This window comes from Arvicanthis niloticus, chromosome 6, assembly GCF_011762505.2.
Source record: "Arvicanthis niloticus isolate mArvNil1 chromosome 6, mArvNil1.pat.X, whole genome shotgun sequence".
Classification (NCBI taxonomy): domain Eukaryota; kingdom Metazoa; phylum Chordata; class Mammalia; order Rodentia; family Muridae; genus Arvicanthis; species Arvicanthis niloticus.
The window spans coordinates 61,728,236-61,749,955 of NC_047663.1; the positions used below are offsets into that span (position 1 = coordinate 61,728,236).

Here is a 21,720-nt window from a genome sequence, read left to right on the forward strand (position 1 = left end):
TCTACCCTGTGCTACAGCCTATACCCCTCAACCACAGACTGATTTCTCCCAGGGCCTTAATGACACACCTGCCCTCTTCCAGCCTTACAGGATAAACGGGATTCATCACTGAGGACAGAAAATACATGCACGTGGATCACCTGGAGGTTTCTCAAAGGGGCTGCCACACAGGCTGACTGATACACAGCCTGGAAAAGAGGGCGAGTCTATTTGAGGGGAAGACATGAGCAGCACTGTGTAGCTGAGTGCCAGGGAGGCACAGGGTGAGAATGGGGTGTATGTGGGGTGGGAGGATGACCAACCAGTGAAGAGTTCCAAGGAAGACCTGGAAGTCCTGGAGTCCTCAGAAATGGGTGAGCAAACACACAGTGCCTCCTGTGGCTCTGGCCGACTTACCCACTGATGATCTCCTTGGTTTCTGCCCTGATAAAATGTTCCTTGTCAGGTGTCAGGATGCAGAGGGAGAACTTCTGCCCTGTGCGGGCCTCCCCATCCACCACATCTGTGCACTGGTTCATGTTGATGGTGCCCTGAGGGAGGGTGGTAGGCTGCAAGTACAAAACAAGTCACTCAAAAGGGGTGGTGTCAGGTCCCACAGCCACCAGCAGTATCTACCCCCTCCTTCAGTCTTCAGCCTTCATAGTACCACTTCCTACCCACCATGGTGGGGCAGGCTAAGCTGGACTTGTGTAGAGGACACCAGCTGGACTTTACTTTCTACATGGAGAACAGTGTTCTGGCTTGCACTGGAGGATGGGGCAGGACAGTGAGGGAATATCTTAGTGATGACTGCTGGAGAGAATAAGCAGCCAAGCTCCTAGTCTCAGATCAGTGAGGAAAAGCTTCTGAAATAGTAGATTCAAAATAGAAAAAAAAAATTTTTTTAAAAAGATATAAGGAGGTAGGTAAAGTAAAGCCACATCTTTGAGCACTAGCTCAATGATTGGGAGATTGACCCAAAGGCTCCCCCACACCTATCTGGGCTTTAAGGAGTCCTGCAGAGACTTCTTGGAGGGCAAAGGTCAACATACATGTTCACTTGGATATACACACACACACCATTTAAGTAAGACACTGGAATGTTTTAACACAGATACTCTGGGAAGGCAGACCGGTTGCAGTATATCCTATCATGCCAGTTCTTTCACACTACCAGATCCCATTGGGAAACACTGGCATAGCCTGCTCCAGAAGCCACAGGTGGGTGGACTGTTAGGCAAGGCCTTTTTTAGTTAAGGTCATCAGGCCGATCAAAGAGTTCTAACTTGCTTAATGCAGATTCAGAGAGTTTGGTAGGGGTAGGGGTGGGGCAGCCCCAGGATAGCAGAGCTCTCACCCACACAAGGCCCACCTTTTCTTCCCCATGGCTGAAAGCTGGATCAGAATCCTTTCTGGCAAGCCTCTGAGCTCAAGAGCACACACCCTGGGGAAGGGTATCATGAGGATCCAGCACAGCCTTGTAGCATAGGCAGTTCTGCAACCAAGAAGCAGGTCTTCTCAGGGAGCAGTGAACAGAAATAGTAGTCTAATGCCCTGTCTTGCTTACATCCAAATCCTGCTCACTTTCTGGATGGGGAGGCCCAGGGCAGGGTCCTAATCTTCCTTGCATCTTCTTTCCAGGGTCAGTCCCTTCTAGTCCATTACAGGACTAAATCTTAATTACAGGGCCCCTCTAGCAGCCTCCTAAACCTGCTTTGGGTAAACTGTCCACTCTTATACAGAAGCAAGTGTTCTTCACTCCATGGACAAGACACATCTTATCTCTGAGACAGAAAACTAACAATATGGGGATTGTGAAAACTGAGTGACAGGAGCTGTGCAGACAGCCAGGAGTGACCAGATGACAGGAACTGCTAAGGATGCCTCTTCTCTACTGCTGGAACTCCATCCCAGTTCTTGGAATTAAAACACTGACAACAATGGCCATGGTAGATTTTAGACCTATGTGAATAGATTATAAACTATGACACTGTATCATACAAAAAGATGTTAAGGGAAGATGATAAAATACATCAACAAAATTCCCAGTATTTTCTTCTCAAGGAATTGGCCACCAGGCTGTTCAAGGATTCAGTGTCACCAAACTGTTCAGGTCCGTACAGCCCAACTCTTCCCTTTTGCACAGCAACAGTCAATACTAGAAACTGGAGGACAGTGAGCCAAAGGTCCTGCCTTATAGCTGAGTATAGCCACGGTCTCTGCCTTCAACCTCTCTACCTCCCTGACCTCAGGTCTATTCCCTTTACAAAGGCTTTCAAAATGGTTGATAAAAGGCAAAGCCAGCTAGGCATATATGTTGGTGCATATCTGTAATCCCAGAAGGTGGGAAGTAAAGTAATGAGGCCTGTTGAAAGTGAGGCCAACCAGGCTAGCCAGGGCTAGATAGAGACAGTATCTCAAAAAACAAAACCAAAAAGACAAACTAAGCCAGGGCAGAAGGAAATTAACATTCTCTTTTAGGTAGTGTTTTAATAGCAGCTTTATAATTTATATCACACAACTTACCTGTTTACAGAGTACAGTTCAATGGCTATTCAGGATTTACAAAATTGTACACTATTCACCCCTACTAACCTCAGGTCTTTAACCATCATTTCCCTCCGTCTCCCTCCAATTCCCTTTGCCTCATCACTCATCCAATACTTTATCTAAACAGAATCACATGGTGCAAAGCCCTTTGTGTTCAGAAGCTCCTCCTTCTTTCACCACACTCTGAAGGTTCAACAGATCACTTTCTGTCCATGCTGAATCTACCACACAGATGAACCCCCTTCGCTTTCTCACTTACCACCAAAGAACACCTGGGTTATTTCCACTTGGAACTGTTGTAAATAAAACTGCTATGGATTCTCATATTCATGTGTTTGAATGGCTACATACTTTTGCTGCTCTCAGGTGGATAGCTAGATGTGGAATTGCTAGCTCAAAATGGAAACTGTATATTTAACTCCTTCAAATGAAATAAACTATTTCCTAAAGTGGCTGAATTGTTTGACTTGACTTTCATTCCAGCTGTGAAAAGTTCTGGAACTAAAACAAAACAACAACAACAAAACCCAAGAGTAACCTCCCACTATGAGTAGGTGTGGCACAGTATGTTTGGGCTCACCTCACTTTACACCTGTTTGAAATAGTGTCTCTTTATTGTTCACCATTACATGAACAAAGGAAGCTGGCTCTCAAGATGCTAGGGATTCTGCAATCTCATCCTAAGAGTGCTGGACAGGTACTACCACCCCCAGTTTATGTGGACTCTGGAGATCTGAATTCAAGTCCTCACACTTGTGGGGCAAGTGCATTATCCACTGTACCATCTCCCTCTCTCCATTCGACATTAACTTTCTCCTTTTAACTGGTCTTTTAAAATGGGAGTAACATAAATGACAGTTTTCTAAAAGTATTATAATGAAAGTTATTTTTCTTTTTTCAGATTTTTGTATTTATTTATTTAGTATTCTTGTGTGCACACTCACATCGAGGCCACAGCACATGTGTAGAGGCCAAAAGAGTAACCTTTAGGAGTTGGTTCTCTCTTTCTACCATGTGATCCTGAGAACTGAACTCTGGTCATCAGGCTTAGTGGCAGGCACCTTTTTTACCCATCTGAGCTATCTTATGGACCTTATTTTTAAAATTAGTTTCCATCTGGTGTTTTCACACATACTTCATTTTTGTTGACTTTCATGTACTCTCCTCCTCTCCCTGCCCCGCCTCCACTGTGTCCTGTGCCCTAATATTTCTCTGGCAACTTTGCTCTGCTCTTTTCCTCATCCTTCTCCCTTAACAAAATCTTTTTTTTTTTTTTTTTTCTAGCCTATGTGCCCCCTTTCTAGTTTTCTGGCTTTTACCCACATTTCTCCAGCTTGGACACAACATATCTAGCAGCTAGAGCTGTGGATCTGTACTAAGGAGAGAATCCTGAGGGTTCTGCCTTTCTGAGCCTGGGTCACCTCACTTAAAAGTAATGTTTTCCACCCAGCTCTATAGTGAGGCTATGGGGAGAGAGCAACCCAGTGCAGGAGGAGTGAGTACAGCCACTACCGACATCAATGTGGAGGCTTCTCAGAAAACTAAGAGCAGAACTTCCTATGACCCAGCTATACCACTCCTAAGGAGGTGTCCAAAGAATGTCTTCTACTACAGAGATACCTGCATGTCTACATTTATCCCTGTTCTTTTTACAATATCAAGGAAATGGAATCAGCTGAGATAACTGGCCTTTACTTTTAAAATGAATAGTTATCATGTAATTCCAACTACTACTCTTGGGCAGTAGGTCAGGTTCGTACTGGAAACGTGCTGAGAAAAGTTCTCTGTAGCTCTCCACACTGCCACTTAAAGGAACAAGCACTAGTGTCACAGCAGCACTGGTAGCAGTGCTACTTACCCTAAATATGACCCAGGTTCAAGCCCTACCCCACCCTCTTGCTGAATATGCTTACAGCCCCAAGATGTGGGAAGCTCCATTTCCCTTATATCCCTCCTTACACCACCTTTTAGAGAGGGAGGAAGGACACTAAGAAGCTAATATGTTAGGAAGTAGCTATGCAGGACTGGAACCCAACTTCCAAAAGCAAGGCCAAATTCTTATGCTGTAACCTAAATTCAGGCAGAAGAAGGTTAGTAACTCAGGTCTCCAAAGACAAAAGGCTTCACCTAAATTTTCTTGTTAAGAAAAAAAGAGAGAGAAGAGAGATTTGACATTTGACAGGCAGTGCTTCTATATTATAGTTATAGGATCAGATGCAACACAGCCCTCCAGCTGTCTGGCTCCCATACTGCCAAAGCTAGGACAGCAGAGCTGTTATAAGCTGATGGTCATGTAAGAAGGAGACTAGCAAACTGGAGGTAGGGGAGACAGGACAAGGGTTTCTCATTAAAGATGGAGCAGAGTATACTGAGAGCCTAGTCCTATCCTCGGTCTTCTGCCAGCTGGTATGGGTATGCACTCCATTATACCCCAGCAGGTGTACTTTGAGGAAAACCAACCCATCAACTTTTGATCCCCTTTCTCCTACTTGTCTGACCACTGAGATTAGCAGTGTGTGCACTACACTTGGCACACCCTGTTTGTTATTGATCCTGGAGAGTTTAGGAAAAGAGCTTAAGCCAGAAAAGTGGAAGAGAATGGGATGAGCTGTCCTGAGAAGCTGGTTAGTATGGTAGGAGGTCATTTTTTACAAGTAGCTACTATTAAGGAACCAAAGGTGGCTCAGAGGCCACATGGTGGTTGTCATCCTTCACTCAAGTGGGGAAGGAAACACTCCTACAGAAACCCACTTCCCTCTGGTACAGAGTACTACTTCCCAAAGGGTTTGTCAAGCCTGACCCTACCCACTGTCTCAAGTATTAGACTTTTTTCTTTTTTAATGATTTATTTTTATTTTATGTGCATAGGTGTTTTGCCTAAATGTATCTCTGTGTGATAGTGTCAGATCTCCTAGAACTAGAGTTACAGACTCTTGTGAGCTGCCATGCAGATGCTGGAAACTGAACTTGGGTCCTCTAAAAGAGCAGCTGCTATCACCACCACCACCGCCACCACCACCACCACCACCACCACCACCACCACCACCACCACCACCACCACCACCACCACCCCCTTTCTTCTTTTTAAATTAATTTTTTGTTTTCAATACATCCTAACTGCAGTTTCCCCTCTCTCCACTACTCTCACCTGCTCACTACACCTCCAGCCTCACACACTCAATGTGCAATGAGATATTACAAATCAGTATTTTTACTTTAACCTTAGATGCAACTCCTCATCCATTTCCCTTCAGAAAAGAGCAGGCTTCCCAGGGGTGTGTACTTAACTTGAGGTATTTTTGTCTTTCTTTTTTCTTTTTAGTTTTTCGACACAGGGTTTCTAAGTGTAGCCCCAGCTGTCCTGTAACTCACTTTGTAGACCAGGCTGGCTTCAAACTTCCGGCCTCTGCTGGGATTAAAGGCGTGTGTCACTACTAACCCAGATACAGCCAACATTCTTAACTGCTGAGCCATCTCTCTACCACCTAGGATAGGTTTTTCAAAAACACCTGAGACCCACAGAAAACACCATTTTTACTTAGTGATGGGCATATATACACAGGAGTACACACACTCAATGTGCAATGAGATATTACAAATCAATATTTTTACTTTAAAAGGATATTTACTTTTTATTACACTTATTTATTGTGCTTGTACACTCATGCCATACAAGTTTGAAGGTCAGAGAACAACTTACGGGAGTCAGTTGTCTCCTTCTACCATGTGGATCCTGGGAACTGAACACAGGCTGTGAGAACTGGTGGCAAGTGCCTTTACCCACTGAGACATCTTTATATTCGAAGGTCCAAAGGCTTTATGTGGAGGTACAGAAGCCACTCAAGGTTTCCAGGGGGCCTTGTTAGGCTATTTACATTTATTTTGCAAGAGTGAAAAGAACATAACAAAGATCTTTATCACACACTGACAAGCCCTAGAAGTTCCTTCTCACATCTGCTATGACAGCCCAATTTCTTTGGAGCTGCTGGTGAACCAGCAAGACACACAGGCTCTATTAAGTAGTCAAGGCCTTTAACAATGGATCTGCCTTTAAGAAGCCCTCCCCACCCAGCCAAGGCCTATTTTAGTCCTAAAGTTGAGGCTCGGGAGCTGACCCACTTGACCATCTTAAGAACTTATTATACCATATGTGACAACAACTTATTATGTAAGTGCAAAAGAGGCATCTGATGTGGTGGCATTGGCCTATGATTAGAGCACTTAGGAAGCTAGAGCAAAATGACAGAAAGCTCAAAGATAAGTCACCAAGACCTATCAAAACAAATAGTAACAGTTAAAAAAAAAAAAAATCCTCCAGACATGAGAGGCAAGGGCAGGAGGATTGTGAGTTCACAGGTAACTGGGCTAGATGTCAACACCCTGCTTCCAAAGGGAGAGGGGAAAAGACAAAAATGATGGTACTTTTACAAGTGAAAAGGCAACAGAGAGCTGGGAGAAACACTTGCAAACCATATAGCTGCTAAAGCTCAATTTTCAGAATACAGAAAGAACTAAAACACAAGAGCAAAATCATAACAGTAAAAAAAAGTGGGCAGATTTGAATAGCCATTTCTCTAAAGAAGACAAATGTCTGATAAGTCCATAAAATATGTTCAACGTCATAAGTCATTAGGGAATGCAAATCAAATTTGTAACACAGGATATCACATCACAGTGTGTTAGGATGATAGTAACAGATGCTGATAAGGGTATGTAAGGGTACAAAGAGCTTCATATATCACTTATAGAAATATATGATGGTACAGTTGCTATGGAAAAGAGCCATGGAGGCTCCTCAGTAATTAATGAAGCATCTATCAGTGGCACGTGCTTGACTAACATAAGCAAAGCCCTAAGCCCCACAGTACCACATAAAATCAGGCACTGGTAGAGCATGTCTGCAACCCAAATACTCCATGTTTACCACAACACTATTTACACCAGATGAGAAGCAGAAGCAATGTTACCTCTTCATAGTATTCATATAACATATCATTATATATGATATATTCATATGTCATATTCATATTATAAATAAATAAACAAGATGTAGAACATATGAACAACACAGTAGTATTTAATTCTAAAAGAATGAAGTTCTGGTAAGTGTTAAAAAAAGAGATAAAGCCTGAGTGAAATCAGCTCGTTACAATATGACACAGATGGTGGTTGCACTTAAATAAGGGGCTTACTTAGCAAGTCAGATTCATAAAAACTTTAAGGAGAATGGGATACGGGCTAAGGGAGAAGAATAGGGTGTTAGTGTTTAATGGTGTCTGTTTCAGTTTAAAAAGAGGTCTAGAGTACATGGTAGTGATAGCTGCACAGCAGTCTGAGTGTACTAAGTACCTCAGAACTAGCAAATAAGAACTGCTAAACTTTTGTAATGCATACTTGGACATGTAGACAGACCCACAGACAGACAGACAGACAGACAGACAGACAGACAGAGACAGACAGACAGAGACAGACAGATACACACACACACACACACACACACACACACACACACACGGCCTAGACCAATCCAAATTCCCAAGTTGAAAACAGTAAATACAACGGGAGCAGAAACAGGGTAAGAAGTATGCCTTGCTGGCCAGCACACCCTTATGTGAAAGTGGCAGTTCCACAGATGGAGCTGGACACAGCTAATATAAAATGGTCAACTCTGGTTCTATCTAGTTCTGGTGGCCTTGCAGATGCCCTTTCAGTGGATTCAAAATACAGGCCGCCACCACTGGGCATGGCCTTGCCCTTCCACCTTTACTACCAGGGACAGCAGCAGCAGCTGACTTATGAATTACTATTTTTGGATTGTGGCAATGCTAAGTCAAACCACACAAACTCTGCCCACTTAAAAAGCCTGAGTCTTCCAATTCAACCACTATCATTGAGATTAGCATGCAACCTATATCCTGCAGCCAGATGCCAAAGTTGTTAACATAATCTTTAAGACACCCATCTCCTTCCCATCAGTGGAATGGACACCTGTTTGAATGTTACTTGCAGCAAGCTAAAGGCCTGTTTCCATGTCACTAACTCCAAAAGGACCCACTCGACATAAGAGCAGGAGCTATAGTGGGTGAGCCATGGCACTTGCCATAGGTTGCACAGTGCAGAGGGAAAGAAGACACACACAGCTGGATTAATATGCTTGCCCCAGGGAGTAAGAGGCACTATTAGGAGGTGTGGCCTTGTTGGAGGAAGTGTGTCTCTGTGGGGGTGGGCTTTGAGACCCTCCTCCTGACTGCCTGGGAACCAGTCTTCTCCTATTGTTCTTTGAAACAAGATGTAGAACTCTCAGCTCCTCCTGAACCATGCCTGCTTGGATGCTGTCATGCTCCTCCCTTGATGATAATGGACTGAACCTCTAAAAGCCAGCCCCAATTAAATGTTCTTTGTAAGAGTTGCCTTGGTCATGGTGTGTGTTCAGAGCAATGGAAACCCTAACTAAAACAGAGGCAAAAAGGTCAAGCACAGAATATCAAGACTCCTCCAGATGCTAGTAACATAGGGGTTAGATTAGTCTATGAAGTCTTATGAAGAGGTAGGCTCTAAGAGCAGGAGAGCAGAGGGACAGATAAGCAAGTCAATTCATCTAGGGTCTTTCCATGAACAGTCATACTTCTGTAACTGTGAGGTAGCATCATCTCCACTACAGGTAGAAAGAAGCCGCTGGGAGAGTAAAGCAGCATGCTAAGGCTGATGTTGGCAATCAGTGCTAGGGCAGCAGCAATAAACTGAACGACAAAAGCTTTCATACCTTGAGGCTGAACTGGGAGATGAGTCAGGCAGATCACATAGACAGACCAAGTGTAACAGAGGTGAAGGCCTCAAAAAAGATTGCTATGAGAACAGGAGGCACAGTCTCATCTACTATGCGTTCTTGGGATAAGCCTCCCAAGCAAGCAGAACAGGGTCAGAAGGGAGCAGCATATGTTAGAGAGAACGAACAGTCACAGCAAGACACCCACCCAAGCTTGGAGAAGCAGGAAGGTAGGAAGGTAGGTCACGCAGTCAGTCAGGTACCAGTGTACTCCATCTCCATTCTGCAGCCTGTTTTGTAATTGCTTTGACAGTGACAAAGACTTAGGTAGCCTGTAGCCTGTCTCACTGGCACATGCACTTCCATGAGCCACCTATAGGCAGGCCTCCCATTCTACAAGCAGAAAAGAGGTCCTAGTGTGTTGCATGGGCTTCACTTCAGGGTGTCGTCCCTCTCTGCAGTCTAGGTCCCTGTCCTGCCCCTGCCTATCCTTCCAAGGAGCTTCTTTTCCTAGCTTATTCAGGCAGCCAGGTCTAGAGCAACCTCCACTTCCCTGAGTTTCTGGTACTGCTTTTTCCTCCTCCTCTTCTACCTCTACCTCTACCTCTTCCTCTTCCTCCTCCCCCCTTCTTCTCCTTCTCCTTCTCCTTCTTCTTCTTCTTCCTCTTCTTCATCATCATCATCATCATCATCATCATCATCATCATCATCATCATCATCATCTTAACTTTTTAAAGCTGTAATGGTAATGCAGGATTTCTACATACTCATTACTGGGTTGGCTCTATTATCAACATCTTTCACCAGGTTGGTGCAAGTAGCTAACCAATACTGAAACCAAATCAATAGAAGTTCACACTGAGTCTTCTGAGTTTTCTTCTAGTGTTCTAGAGCACATTATATTGTCATAGAACCTCAGGCTACTCTTGGCTGTGATGGGTTCTCAATTTTTCCTTGTTTTTTTATGATCTTGACAGTTTTACAAAGTGCTAGCCACGTATTTTGAAGACTATTTCTCAGTTGGGGTGTCTGTTTTTCTCATGACTAGACTAGGTTCTGGATCTTAAGAGGGAAAGCCACTGAGGTAAAGCAGACCTTGCACTGTACCTGATGAGAATATAGGACTTCTCACTGATGTTAGTGGTATGTCTTGTGGTAAGCTATGGCCCAGATCTGAAACAAAGTCACTAGATACTAAATAGTCTGCTTGGAGAGGAGAGGGACTGATGACACATGATGACTTCTGAGGGGAGATCTGCATGGGTTATTTGAAATTCCTTTGCACAGATTTTCTCTTCTTTATCAACTATATAGTAATATCTGCATAGATTGGTAGACATTTAACTTATACCCTGATTATAATCAAAATAATTATTCATTTCGTTCTTTACATTGTTCCAGCTTTAGGTACAGGAGCTTTTCCAGTGGCTCCTGTTTGGTATCAGAGCACTTCCTGGACAAGGGACTCCTGGTTGATCTAGTACAGCATTTGCCCAGCTCTAGATCAGCCCCTCATAGAAGTCAGGGGCCTAACCTGGAGAGGAACATTAAAAACCCTGGTCAGGTGGTGGGAATTCTCATTGCTCATCTTGGCTTTTAGGCCCTCTTAGCTGCCCAAGAAAGAAAGGCACATGCTGCTGGAACCAGAGTACAATCCTATCTGCTACTTTCTGTGTTTCTCTGATGATGTCTGTATCAGACTAAGCACTGAAGTCTGCAACACTACATCACGTCTGCATGGCCTAGTTTTCCTCCTTGGGCTCCAATAGTACTTCCCACCAACCACTGTCCATTTATTTATTAAACTGTTCAGTGCCAGTTCATGTGCATGGACATGTACCTCTGCAAGAAAGAACTATGTTCCCTGGGTGCTACACTCATGCATAGCTCCTGCCTTTGAGCTTCCAAGGTGCTGCTCGTTTCTGAAACACACTTGTAGTTTTATCACTGTCTAGAATCTCCTCCAGCCAATCAAAGAGCTTGTCACTGGCCTTGTATATCTAAGAACTCAAAGGGACATGAGAGTATCACTATGTAAGGATTTTATACCTTTTACTATGAGTTTTTGATACACTTCCAAGACATCTGGATGAAAGAAGAAAATAGGAAAGTAACAAGAAATTCTTCTGTTACTGTGACAAAACTCCTGAGGACATCTACTTGAAGGAAGAGATTTTACTTTGATTCGAGGGTTTCAATATATAGTTAGCTGGCTCAATTGCTTAAAGTGAGGCAAAATATCATGATGCTATGGAAAGAGGGCAACAACGAGTGAGGGAGGGAAGCGGGGATATGGTCTTCATGGGCATGCCCAAAGGACCTGCTCTCTTCAGCTACATCCTATGCCTTTTACATTTCTATGAACTCCCAAGAGACTGACTATCAATGTAAACTTAATAATAGGAGAATCCATGTTATCAACCAAGCACTTAGCACATGGCCTTGGGTGAGGTATTTTAGACTCAAACCATGGGGTGCTGTCTCAAGACTGGGATAGGTAGGAGAAAGAACTGACTGGAGAGAGGCAGAGACTGGCTGATAGCCCAGGTTTGGAGAAGATGGTTTGCTATAAATCAAGCTGTATTCACAGGACTCAGGGTTTGCTGAATGACAGAACCAGCTAGAACTGAAAACAGAAGCTGAGAGGCTGCTTCCCATTTCCTGGGTTAGGACTGGGACATCAGGAGAGTAAAAGCCTCCTGTGGTGCTTCTGGCACCCAGCTAGGGTTGGAGCTAATGCCTCAGAACTTCTGAGACCCTGGCCTCTCCTTGCTACCATAGCAGGCTCTTTCTTAGGCGGACCATCCAGCTGTCTGAAGTCACTCACAGCTTTTGGGCCCAAGATGACCTGACAGAAGCAGAAACAAAGATGGGTTGAGATTTTGAGATGGAACACAGCTGTGTGAAGCTGACAAGTTGTGGATGATGAAATAGAAAGGGCTTCACAGGAGTTTGGAACTAGAACCCCTGAAACACCTGCCAGTCAGTCATTGCCGCTGCCGCTGCCGCTTCCTCTTCTTCCTCCTCCTTTTCTTCTTCCTCCTCCTTCTTTTCCTCCTTCTCCTCCTCCTCCTCTTCTTCATCATCATCAACAACAACCACTACCAACACCACCACCATCACCAACAACAACAACAAAATGAAGCTTGAATCTGAGGAATAGGAGAGAAGAGTGCCGGTATGGTATCTTCCTTAAAGAAGGCATGACACCACTTAGTGAAGGGCCAGAGACAACAGAGAGTTAACAGGTATGTCAGACAACTGCTTCCCCAACAGGACAGCAGCCATGTTCAGAGATGTGTGACAGAAGTGATGTAGTCAGAACTGTGTGTGATGAGAGAGGACACAGTTTGGAAATCTTTTACCTCTGGCAGCCCTTCAGTGACAAGGAGTAAACTGAGACAAAGACTGAGCAATGGGGCTTGGAGCCTGAGGTTCTGCTTGGTGCAAGCATAGCACCTAATGATGAGTGCACTCTTCTCAATGTCTCAACTCAGTAATGTTGCTAGGCTAGGTGCAGGTGTGCACATCTGTCATCCAGGTGTGAGAAACTGAGGCAGGACTGTGAGTTTAATGCCAATCTAGCTTATACAGTGAGACTGTCACAATTCTTTTTAAAAAGTAAAAGGGCTGTGGCTCTGCCAAGTGTATGTGAAGTCTGAGTTTAATCCTCAGCACTGTAAAAATAAGTAAACAAGCAAACATTTCTAAGAGGCCTCCCTTTTGGTGGAAGGAGCCCTATATGCTATGAGAATGACTTGTTTTAAAGATAAAAAAAAAAAAAAAAAAAAAAAAAAAAAAGTCAAGTAAACTGAAAGGAAGTCTCTCCCAGGCCAGAGTCAGCACTGTGTCCTTGGGCAACCCCATACACTCACTGTTTTTCTTTGTAGGGTTTCAGCTGAACAGAAATTGAGTTTTTTGTGCCTAAGCCTCAAACACAGCCACAACTAAGTGATTGTTCTCCCTTCTCTCCCTCCCTAGACAAGCCTCATCAGAAACAGGTGCCCATATCTTGGAGAGGAGGGCAGCCCCTGGAGGATGGCCTCCACCAGTCTCAGAACCCAGCGGTCCACCTGTGTATGTGGCCCTAGAGTATACGTCTCTTCTAACAAGGGGCAACACAACTTTTAAAAAAGATCATTGGCCAGAGTAGTCACTGCAACCATGAGGCCCATGTGAAGCTACACAAGTGTCCTCTAGCTACTTCAGCCATTCTTAACAGGATGGTCACATCATTGTAGCAGTAGCTGCACAGCTCACTGGCCAAAGCAACAAACCACATTTACTTCAGACATATGACACCAACAAGTTGCTGTGGTTTCTACATGCCACACTATCCCCTCTCAGGGCCAAGAGCAACTGCAACCAAGCAGTTGCTAATAACTGAGCAGAACTAATAAATGCCACATTGGGTCCCAGGCTAGGCTTAGGGAAGTGCTGCAGCTTAGATTGGCAAAGATTCAGCTCAGCAAAACTCTTATGGCCACAACCTGTGTGGCGCCATACTTTCTGTGTTTTACTATGTACATTCAGAAAGTGTTGTCCATGTCTAACTTGTCAGGCATAGATAACCATGGAAATGTACCACAGCACCATGGCTGTGGGGGTCTTCTTTCTGCTCTCTGGACTTCAATTTCTCTAATTTATAAGATGATTATATAGAGGCCTATTTCAGAAAGACTAACATGAATCTAATGTGAATGTCTATAGAATATTTAAGACATATCAAATACTATTTGACTATCAGGTAAATAAGTAAATTAGACAGTCTTCAGTAGCATTTAGGTTTCCTCAAAAAGAAACAAAGAAGGGTTAAAAAGCTTGCTCAGCCACCAGGAAAATGTAAATGAGAGTTACAGGAAGAGCCAACTGTTCTCATTCATATGGCTACAATGAGAAAGATAGACACAGGCTGAACATTTGACAAGGATATGCCTTGATAGGACCCCCATACTTTTCTGGTCAAAATGAGAACTAAGGTAACACTGTGGGAAAGAATAGTGGCTCCTTCAACGGCTAAATACGATGACCCTATGACCCAGCACCACCACTTTTAGACATACATTCAATATGCAGAAAACATGTCCACACAGAATTCTGTAATGTGACTACTCACAATAGCCTGATTTATAAGTGCCTGAGGGTGGGATCACAGATATCCATCAATAGATGACTAGATAAGTAAACCATGGGACATCTACACAATGGACTATTTTTCAGCATTAAAAATAAGTTTTAACAGGGTGTGGTAACACATGCCTTTAATTGCTTCGAGCTTTGTGAAGTAGGCCAACCTGGGCTACAGATTGAGTTCTAGGCCAGCAAGACTTACTTTAAAAAAAAAAAAAAAAGAGTTGGGACTGAGGGAGAACAGGAAGTTAACTGCTGAAAACACAAGATTTTCTTTGTAATGATAAACTATTTTCAAATTGACCACGACAGTTACAAATACACTACTTGTATATATAACTAAATATACTAAAAAAAAAAAAAATCATTTAAGTATTTGCTTTAAATGGGTGAGCTGTGTGAATCAAATTTCAAGAAAATTATTACAAAAAACAAAAAGCAAAACCCTTTTACCACCCAAGTCACACATAGAGCAGACTCAGGCCAAGTAGTAAAAGCCCTATCTGCTTGTCAGACTCCCTCTGCCTCTTCTCGCTCCTCAGGACCTGTGCGTGGTAGCCTTTGTATCTCTGGTATCTCCATGGATCACAATATAAAAGTATTTACCTGAGTTTGCTTGAGTTCTCATGCTTGTCACCCACTCTCGTGAGTGTGCACATGATGTGTGTTTACTGCATTACAGTGCATTAACTTGATGGATTAGCACAACTTCACAGCAGTCTAGAGGTTTTAAGAAGCCACTTCTACAGATAGAATGTTGGACCTATTTTCTCCTCTGTGAAAATATAACCTTGCTCCCAATAATCTAGCATGGAGGTGAGGTGGTATGAGGATCACACATATTCACACACACACAAGCCATTCCAGCTATCTTGGGGAGGGGCAGAAACACACAGGTGACAATTCCTACCTCCTTATTCCCCACAGTCCATGTGACCCTGAGGTTGGATCTACCTCAGCTTCTATGTCTTTGTCTCCCCCAGTCCAATCCACCTGTGGCTCACTAATGCACCACATTCCCCCAGAGTGCCAACTGAGCCAGGCTGTACCCTGTACTTAAATATATCAGCTGTAAGTCTTTCCTTAGGCATCCTGTTTCCCAACAGAGTCATCAATTCCCTGGGGGTAGGAGAAGGTCCTCCTATTTGCTAGGTCCTTTCTCAGACCTTGCTTAGAGACCTCTGAATAATAAATAACAGAAAGAAACCTCCATTTCACTTGACAAGTCAAGGTCCTGAGTATTCCGATCGACAGTTTGTGAGAATACTGGCCACACAAAGATAGTTAAAAATAAACACTAGACACAAAGGACACTGGTAACTACTTAGAGGAACGGAGACATGAAAGGGAGGCCAATAATGGCCTGTCTCCTGAAAAAAACTGATTTGTTGTGCTATAACAAGAACTTCAACTTTTTCTAAGATGAAAAGAGAAGGCAAGGCTGAGGATGGAAGCAGGAAGTAATCTGGGTAAACCCCAGTGACTCTCCAATGAGGCAGCTTACTACAACAGGCTCCCACTCCCTCAGGCAGAGCAACCAAATACCCATGAGAGACAGCTTGAGCATCTTTCTAAGCAGCACTTAGGAGCAGGATTTCTGTGCCCAGGGCTGGGGGCAGGGGAAGACCAAGTGAAAAGGTACCAGGTATATAAGCTGCTAAGACCAGCAAGATACCAACCATGGTCTCCTCCTTAGTACCACACTAGTAAGATCAGAGAGGCATCAATTGTGACCTACTTCCTGGCACATTAGTAAAACCAGTGGGGCACCCAGAGTCGCCTCCTCCCTAGCACCATATTTGCCATCAAATTTACCCCAGGATTCTTTCAAAAGTATATCCAGTTCACCCTTAAAGACCCCAGGGGCAGGCAAGGAAGTGATTCAGCCCATAGCTACCTGAAGTAAATGACCAACTCACAGCCCATGATCTGCTCCGTTATGTCTCCCTCCTAGGAGATGAAATCTGATGGGTACAATGAGTGGCCAGGGAGTATCTGGAGGTGACATGCCAGGTCTCCTAGCCTGTGAATGACCACTCCAAGTACATTTGCTCAGTACACAGTATCAAGTTGTGGGCAGTATCAATTCAGAAGCATACAAAACAGAAATGGCCATAGAAAGAAGTCATAAAGGAAACTGAAGCACGGAGTAGCCAGCTGGACTGAGAAAGGCTGGAAGAAGAGTTGTATCCAGTTGCTGGTTCACCACAGCTCACCACAAAGGCCACTTTGGTATCCACCCCACAGTGGCCCACAGGTCTAAACACTCTGAAAAGAGTCATCTGGAACAAGTCCATTCTCCAGGGTCATTTGCAGGATTCCATGGCTTAGAGGGGAGTTGAATTACTCTGAGCTGCAGTGGTCATCAGCCTTTGGTCTTTCAAATCCTCTACCCAGAACTCTACTCTCAATAAATAATATAAAAGAATAGAGAACTACATACATAACTGCAGTTCGTGCTGTTACCTGCACTACTGTCAAATATTTCTGAAGGTTTTTATCCTTTAAATAACATGAATGGTATTTTTAGTTAGATATAGCATTGCTGAAATCTTAAACTACTTCCTCACCAGTGAGCAGGCATCACTGGATCCCAAGTAAGGGAGGGAACTACTTTGCAAGGAACAAAGCCTTTCCTTTGGTCTAATGGCCAAGCAAGCACAGAAAGCAGGACACCTTAATGGTATCCTTGTCTTCTCTCCATCTCTTCAGATGAATGTTCAGAGAGGACAGGAAACAGGACTCTGCTACATTGTGGCTTACTGCCTGCACTCTTAACTGGTTATCCTTACAGTCTTCATGGTACAAAGGAAAAAGGACAGGTTTAGTGAGTCACAAAGGCACCTCAGGGTGAGCTAACAGAAAGCAGAATTGGAATTTACCCCCACATATCAACTGAAGTATTTTCTGGCAATTGCCTGAAGGCAAACTAAGTTAACTTATTTTGTTTTGGTTGACTTCAAAAAAATAAAAAGCCCAGCCTGGAGTACACAAGACTGATCTTGATCTCTTCCCAGGCATCCTGTGGTCCCCAAGACCTCTTCCACTAGCCAAACTGGCTTGGGAGGTTGATGATGCCAGCAAGGAACTCTGAGCAACCTAGATCTCAAGTTAGAATACTTCTGGAATGGGAGATGCAGACTTGCAAGGTCACCCATGTCTGTATTTGCCTTGCCAGCCCTCTGCCAAAGACCCTTGAGTGCACAGGAAGAACTGACCTACAGCTACCAAGAACTCACCCCCAAGGAGGGCACATTACCCTAAGGGTAAGTGTCTACTCTGATCTCTACTACCGTGACAGGCTGTTATTGGACAGAATGTAAAACCTAGAAGGATTTTCTTTTTTGAGTTGACTTGAACAACTGAACCAAACAGCAACAGACTTTCTAGAGAATTGATCTTCTCTTATTTTTGTGTCTTAAAAAAAAAAAAAAGTGTCCAATAAATACCTTGACTTCGTAATTGAGCAAAATGACAATAAAGTTTTTTGTGCTTCTACCCTTCTACATACAACTGCTCCAAATCCAATATAGTTCGACTTTTATTTTCTTAAATGGCCTATACAGAGAGGTAGGTCTGCTTCACTTGTAAAAGTTAAGTAGGAATATTGAAAGTTAAAAATAGAAAAAAACAAAAGCAAGGCAAAAGATGAGGAAAGGAAACCAATTTTTCTGTTTCCAAAGAAAGATATGGCAGCTTGCTGAATGCATTTGGGTATGTTTACACTCCTCTTCACCTCAAGTCTCTGCTGGATCCTGAGGGCACAGGTCTGGCCTGCAAGGAAAAAGGAGAGGCAGCCAGTGGCTTTCAACTAGCAGCTGAATACAGCTCTTCTGAGTTTTGATGTGCAGAGCTCCCACATGCCTGTGCCTCTGACAAGGCTATTTTTGGATTCCAAGTAGGAAGAAAATCAGAAGAAATGCTGCATGGCCGCCTTCCTGGGAAGCTCCTCAGCCCTGCTCTTATGTAGCTCCTCCCTGTACAGACCCTCGAAGGGAGCAGACCCTTACGTTTTCTTCTTCCCCTGGGCCCTTCTTCCCCTGTGCTTCAAGAATGTGTGGGCCTCACCCACTTGTCTGTCTCATAAAGAGCTGGGAAACATGGAGATAAATAAAGCCTCAATTAGGCAGGAATCCAAAGCTAGGATTGGGGGTTGGGAAGAGTGGTGTCTGAGGCTCTGTCCCAATCCAGAAATGCCTGAGAAAGCGCCCGGGGCCACAAGCAGCCTTGAGGTTGGACGCTTCCCACAGCCCCCTTTGGCCTGTGCTGACCAGGCGTGGTCAAAGGCTGGGAGCCACGCCATTCCCACATACAGCTCCTCTAGGCAGCCTGGCCTGCTGCACAGGCTCCAGCTCCCAATGCTATCCCACATATATAAGGAAGAAGGAGTCTGGGCTCTTGGCCCTTCCACTCCTTTCCCGGGGAGAGAGAAGGGACTACAGAGTGTGAACTTGTCCCCAGCAGGGATGGCTTCAGATGCTGTGGCGCCCCTCCAGGCCCAACAAAGGCAGGGTTTTTTTTTTTTTTTTTTTTTTTTTTTTTCCCTTTCAACTTTGGAAACTCGGTGTTCTTATTTATTCCTTTCTGAGCTTGGAAAGAACAATGAAAGGGAGATCTTGTTTCTTCCCCTAAGTCTTGGGTGGGGGGAGAGCAGCAGCATATGGGGGAGGAGACTGGGCCAGCAGAAGCTCACAGATATTTTTAGAGACATGGGAATTAAGTAAGCAGGGACCTTCTGGGGCCTGAAACAGTTTTGTTTTCATCCTAATTCCAAAAGGCCAAGTGGGTGGTGGAGAGTCAGAGGCTGAAGGCAGAGAACAGGAAAGAGTCTGGAGACTGTAAGCGACCAAGTGGTTTCTTCTCACTTTGTGCTGTGGCCTACTCCATTACCCTTTACCAAGAGGGGAGATAAGTAGGCTGTGTACCTGCATCCAGACACCCTTTCAGCCTCAGGGTATAGGAGAATGGCAAGGGGCAACAACTGAACTCCTTTGATCCTGCTTCTGAGAATAGGAGAAGCAAGATCTAAAATGAGATTTCTCAGTTATCTTTAGGCTTCTAATAACCCACTTCTTGAAGATCACAACCACGGTATTGAACATCTTTTAGAGGCCTCGCTTGAAGTCTCCTACTATAGTTTGGGATAGGATACAGAGAAGTGGAGAAGAGAGAAGCTGGGGAGACCCAGCCAGTTAGATGATGTCAGGCAATGCTGCCGAAGTATTAACTACTGATAGATAGGCTCAAAACTCACTCATTTTCATACCAACAATCCAACTTCAAAGAACGTTCTCTGAGGCTCTCCTTTTTCCTCCCTTTGTATTTATTCTTCTTTCATATATTACATCCCAACTGCAGTTTCTTTTCCCCCATCTTCTCCCCAGACTCACCCAGGCTTCATCTTCCTTCAGAAAAGAGCAAGCCTTCCAGGGACATTAACCAAATATGGCATAACAAGCTACAGTAAGACCAGGCACATACATATCAAGGCTGGATAAGGCAACTCAGAAAGACAAAAAGGGTGCCAAAGGCAGGCAGAAGAATCAAGAGACAGGCCCCACTCCCACTATTTTCTAGGAGTCCCACAAGAATATCTAGTTACACAACCATAATATACATGCAGAGGACTTAGGTCAAACTCATACAGGGTCCCTGATCTCTACAAACCCACTTTAGCCCTGGTCAGTTGATCTTTGGGTCATGTTCTTGTGGAGTCCTTGATTTCAGGCCTATATTTAAACAAACAAATCTGAAAACAAGTTAAGAGAGAGTATAAGAACCATAAACAAACCTGATGGAATAGTGAATGAAGATAATATATAGGATGAAACAGGAAACTGTAGAATGGAATATTTTAAAAAGTAACAAGGTTAAATACTTAACAAATCTTACTTTTTGGCCACAGGTGTACACATCTGTGCACCAGAACAGTTCACAAACTCTTTGTATGAACTGACTGTTGTCTCTAGATGGTAAAGCTTACCAAGCAACTTTGTTTTCAGCTTCCCAAAACGTCCACCATGACTGATTTGTCTTTGTTACTGGGGTAAGCCCTGCTCCTCCAGCCTTTCTGCTCTGGGCAGTGCCACCATTTTCACGAGACACTGGCCCTGCTGAGAAGCCTCCATCTTCACAGCCCAGATTATTTTTCACCTGCTCCTACCTGGGAAGCTATAGAGCTTACTGGCTGGCTGGCTGGTTGGTTCCTGCTATAGCTAAACAGAGGGTTAGTGTGTCTTTCCTGTTCACCTTTTACAGCTTACACACCTCAGGACAGCCGACTCTGTTTTTCTTGCTAGACTAAGTGCCTGCAAACCAAGGACCCTTTTTCATCTTTATTTTCCCAACTTTACATTTCAAGGCACAGAGCAAAGCAGCACCTTATCTATGAAGGAACAAGGCCAATCTCTGACAGTTTCCCAAGGCTATAGGCAGAGCCCTCAGGAAAACACGTGAGACGAAAAAGATACCAGTACTCCATGGCCCTGGAAGGAGGACAGGCCTAAGTCCCAGGTTTCTGATGTTATTTCTCAAAGTTATTGGAGTATCAGTAGCAGGACCTGCCCAGGCCACCACAAGGGTATTATTGTTAATCCCAAGTAAGTGAATGGGCCCTTTAGTAAAAGGGCTCATTCATCAGAGGAGATTAGATAAACTGCCTCCTTCAACAGCAAGTAACCCCTGGGCTTCTAACAAGAAGGGCTTGCAATTTCAACTGGTGCAAGGAACAGCCAGGTGCATTTAATTCAGGATGCAAAAAATGCAGAAATGTGGTACATTTGCATTCACACATACTAACATATACTTTGCCAAGAGCAAAGAAAGAGCTGTATGGACTCACAGCAATAACATGACCTTCACAGGACCAAACACCGACCAGGGCTGCAGTATGGCTCAGACAGTAGAGTAGTCACTGATGGCTTACAGTAAGAAACCAGCGTATACCAACAATTTGCACTGTTCCTGACACACGTTGAAACCTCCATTTACTCACAACTAATGTAATAGCTTTATGTCCTACTGAAAGCTTTATGAAAATGGTCATCAAGGTATAAACTCTAAAGGACAAACAATAAAGGAAGAAAACAGCAGACATGAGATATCAATTAAGATTTTGGAACAAAGTGATTGGGAATTGTAAGTAGGGTAGAAGACCCTTTTGGAGCACAGCCAGGAGGAAGCAGACTCATGCTACCACAAAACTTTAGAAAGCTAACGTTCTGAAGGTCCACACCAGAGGGTTACTCTCTGAAAGGCTCTAATGTGAGAAAAGGATACACAGCTCAGAGAAAGTC

General features: G+C 44.0%; 1 protein-coding gene across 11 annotated transcripts in view; it reads right to left on the minus strand.

The window, feature by feature from the left end:
• The window catches only part of Mprip (myosin phosphatase Rho interacting protein), a 124,709-nt gene that overhangs the window by 52,043 nt on the left and 50,946 nt on the right, over positions 1–21,720 (minus strand). For 10 of the 11 annotated variants that reach the window (XM_076936734.1, XM_076936736.1, XM_034504916.2 and 7 more), the window contains exon 4: positions 397–548. In XM_076936734.1, the coding sequence (XP_076792849.1) occupies positions 397–548 (152 nt within the window). Of the gene's footprint in view, positions 1–396; positions 549–1,351; positions 1,473–21,720 lie in introns of those variants that run through there. The other variant, XM_076936737.1, reaches the window with a different exon arrangement.